The sequence below is a fragment of the Trichosurus vulpecula genome, chromosome 8, assembly GCF_011100635.1.
Source record: "Trichosurus vulpecula isolate mTriVul1 chromosome 8, mTriVul1.pri, whole genome shotgun sequence".
Classification (NCBI taxonomy): domain Eukaryota; kingdom Metazoa; phylum Chordata; class Mammalia; order Diprotodontia; family Phalangeridae; genus Trichosurus; species Trichosurus vulpecula.
This window is the reverse complement of record NC_050580.1, coordinates 182,303,619-182,307,855: the sequence shown is the minus strand read 5'-3', so window position 1 is coordinate 182,307,855 and position 4,237 is coordinate 182,303,619. Positions and strand designations below refer to the sequence as shown.

At 41.5% G+C, this 4,237-nt stretch overlaps 1 protein-coding gene across 1 annotated transcript; it reads left to right on the top strand.

The window, feature by feature from the left end:
• Window positions 1–3,075: 3,075 nt before the first annotated feature.
• Window positions 3,076–4,017, top strand: LOC118829733 (olfactory receptor 11G2-like). Its single transcript, XM_036736632.1, has one exon. It carries the CDS (start codon window positions 3,076–3,078, stop codon window positions 4,015–4,017), a length of 942 nt encoding a protein of 313 aa, XP_036592527.1.
• The last annotated feature ends 220 nt before the right edge of the window (window positions 4,018–4,237 follow it).

Sequence of the window (4,237 nt, the reverse complement as noted above, 5' to 3'; positions counted from 1 at the left end):
TCTACTTCTCTTACTTGCTTTTCCTAATCCTTTTGGAGCTCTTCCATGGCCTGAGACCTATTCATAGTTTTCTTGGAGGCTTTTGATGTAGGCTCTTTGGACTTTGTTGACTTCTTCTGGCTGTATGTTTTGATCTTCTTTGTCACCAAAAAAAGATCTCAAAGGCTGAGTCTGAATCTGAATCCATTTTCACTGCCTGGCCATGTTCCCAGCCAACTACTTGACCCTTGAGCTTTTTGTCAGCGTATGACTGCTTGTAGAGTAGAGGGTACTTTGTCCTAAGCTTTAGGGACTTCACTGATGTTTTCAGAGCTACTTCTACACAGCAAGTTCTGCCTCACCAGCGCTCTTCCTCCCTCAAGTATCACCAACCCCAACTGTGGCACAGATCCAAGCATGCTCTGCACTCCCACTCTGGTCTGCCACTTGATCCCTCCCACTGGGTGGGCATGGGGTGGGAAGCAACCATAGCTGGAACCAGCCCCAGAGCTGCACCACTTCTGCACCCCCGGGGCTGGATCCCACTGCACACTCTTCTCACTCTGGTCCATCACTTTTTCCCACTAATCTGCTCCGTTGTCTTTGGCATTTGTGAGTTGAGAAGTCTAGTTACTGTCACAGCTCAATAATTCAGGACCCTGCCACCTGTTCCACCCGGCTGCTGGTCTGGTTGGTGCTGGCACAGCCCATGCTGGGCTGTGCACCCCTCTGCTCCCAGCTGCATGTGATAGACCCTTCCCAGCAAACATCCAGGCTTTCCTGGGCTGCAGCCCTGCTTCCCTCTGTGATTTCATCGGTTCTGCAGCTCAAGAATTTGTTTAGAGCCATTTTTCACAGGTGTTTGACTGGTCCTGGGGGAGGGCTTAGGCAAGTCCCTGCTTTACAGCCACCATCTTGGCTCTGTCCCCCAGGTTATTCCTTTTCAAAGGAGAAACGATATTATGGCAGCATATTTGGCAGTAGGATCTCAGGAGGTAGGTGATAGCAGTCTTTGAATGGAGATTGCTCCCAGAATGCCATTCTGCTGATGGTATGAAACATTCTAGAATACTTTTCTCTGCCTCAGAAGGAAATAAAGGCTTACATTGAGGGTACACAGAGTAAGAGGATCATAAATTTGTAGCTGCAAGAGATCTTACACATCAATAAGTCTAACCTTCTCATTTCACAGACTAACAAAATGAAGCACACAGAGGTTAAAGGTTCTTCTCCAAAGTTGCATATAAATGTTTGAGGTAGCAGTTGAACCTAAATCTTTCTGTCTCCAAATTAAGCGCTCTTTCTCCTCCTATGTCTCCACATTGAACAACCAACCCCAAATACATACTGTATTTAGGACATATGACCCAAAAGAGTGATAAAACATGTCAACTCTTATTGAATCTGACTGGTCTATTTCTTTTTCTCAAGTAATAACTACAATAGTTATGACAACAAAAATAATTTAATTGTGTAACATATCTTGGTTTACAAAGCACTTCACACATATGATCTCATTTGATCCCTACAATATCCTGTGAAGTAGGTGTTACCATAACCCCCATATCAGAGAGGAAGAAACTGAGACTTATTTAAATTGTGTATATATGGTAACAGAGGCAAAATTGAAAATCTAAATTGTCCTTACTCTAAGTCTTGCATTCTTTCTTATATTTGAGTGTTTTCATACTTGTCCCACCCAGGAAAATCATCCTGATATAAAAGACTTTTAGACAAAGAGCATCTAAAAAGGCACAGGAATGTGTAAAATGTCAGATTAATAAGGAGTATATGGCCCTGAATATAATGAAGGTGGAAGAGAAAACAGGATCTACCTTGCACTTCCCACAAGAGGTTCCCTTGGGAAACTGGGAGAAGAGAAGTCCTTTTATTTATTTATTTAAAGGGGGTAGATTATGAGAAGAGACCTAGTGAATACAGTACCTAGTAGCCCGGTATGGGACCTTTAAAGGGTCTATACCTAGCAGTGATATATGTGGTAGGAGTAAGGTGAGTAAGTGCAGGGCAAGAAACATTTAAGGAGAAGAAGCATAGTGTAAATGCATCAGCCCCTCACACTCAGTCTTTTTGGTGCAATTGTTGGGATACATGAGGAGGTCCACAAGTGCCTGTGCTGAGCTCAGTACTTGTTGAGTTCTTGATGTTCTGGAGCACTTACTCAACATTCATCAGATTGGCATAGTGAAAGAAAGCTTGATTAGATACAGACTATCACTTCTTGTCTGAAATATGCCAGATCAATATTCTCCATAACTTGCCATCAGTCATTTAGCATGAGTTAAGTGCATGCTATGTGCCAGGACCTGTGCTGAGTTCTGTAGCTGCAGAAGACTGGCAAATGAAGGGCACTGGGATTTCATTTCAGTAAGCATGGTTGTATTCCATCAGCACAGACCAAATTTAGTGAATATGGTGATAGAGTAAAATTATTTTGCCACTGCTTCTGATTCTGGGAAAATCTGAAGCTTGTAACAAAAAAAGGGTTAAAGTTAATAATCATAACAATTCAAAGTAAAAGATTAGGAAAAGGAGTCATTGAAATGAATGTTACTGACTATAATATTCAAATGAGGAAAGAGTTTAGGCAAATCCTTTCCCCCAACTTTAAGGAAATTGAGCACTGTAGCTTCTCATAGAATAATATCAATAACTGATGTTTATACTGGTTATACTGGTTACGCTATTTTAAACTTTAATAGTGGAAAATTGAACTAAGGCTTTTGGGACATCCTGTCTAGCAATTTGAAGTTTGAAAACTACTTCACATCTATTATTTCCTTGAACCTCCCAACAACCCTGAGACTAAAGTTATTATTATCCCCATCTTACTGATGAGTAAACTGAGGATCAGAAAAGCTAAGTGATTTGCCCGTGGCCACAAACCTACTAAGTGCCAGAGGAGGAATACAAACCCAAGTCTTCCTGGCTCCATGTCCAACATGATGTCCATTGTAACACCTTGCCTCTATAGAGATTATAAATTCCCTCCAAATCTGCTCATCTATTTACCAATAAACTATTTTTTAATAATCAATAAAACAAGTTTGTGTTTTGTTTTGTTTAGGTTATGGGCAAATGGATATTTATAGCATCTACAACCTCTCCAATAGTGTTGCTGGTTTCATCCTCCTTGGGTTCCCTTGTCATAGAGAAAGTGAGCTCCTCTTCTTTTCACTGTTACTCATCATCTACATTCTAACACTTTTGGGAAATGGAGCCATCATTTGTGCAGTGGTCCGGGATCAGAAACTCCGAATACCAATGTATATACTACTGGCCAATTTCTCCTTCATAGAGATTTGTTATGTTACTACTGTCATCCCTAATATGTTGATCAACTTCCTCTCTGAGACCAAGGTCATCTCCTTCTCTGGCTGCATCCTTCAGTTCTACTTCTTCTTCTCTTTGGGTATCACAGAATGTTTTTTTCTAGCAATTATGGCATTTGACAGATACTTAGCCATCTGCCGGCCTCTACATTATCCAATCATCATGACAGGACATTTCTGCATCAACCTGATCATCACTTGCTGGGCACTTGGCTTCCTCTGGTACCTGGTCCCCATCATTATCATTTCTCAGTTGTCCTTTTGTGATCCTAAGATTATTGACCACTTTCTCTGTGATCCTGGGCCATTGCTAGCTCTCACATGCGTCCGAGTCCCTATGATGGAACTCACTTGTCCCACCTTGTGTTCTTTGAACCTCTTTGTCAATTTTGGATTCATCATGGTAAGTTATGCCCTCGTTCTGAGAGCTGTGCTGAGAGTCCCTTCTACAGCAAGTTGGCGAAAAGCCTTCTCCACTTGTGGCTCCCACTTAGCTGTGGTGTCACTGTTCTATGTATCTGTGATGGTGATATATGTGAAGCCAGCTTCTGGGAATGATTCTGGGACCCAGAAGATTGTGACTCTCTTTTATTCTGTTGTCACCCCATTCTTAAACCCTATTATCTACAGCCTTAGGAATAAGGAAATGAAGGAAGCCCTAAGGAAAGTACTGGGGAAAAGAGAGTGAGAATCTTAATATGAGACCCTTAAGGGCCCACCTAGTTCCTTATCACACTCCTCAAGTAAAAGAGCAAGAAATATTGACTTCTTTGCATAATCAGCTGCTAAACATTAATGACCATGGAATTTTATTATTTTTCTAACCATGCCATGACTTATCTAGCGTCACATAATAAGTATGTCTCAGAAAAGGGACCAGAACCCAGGGATTCCTGGCCTAAAGCCTT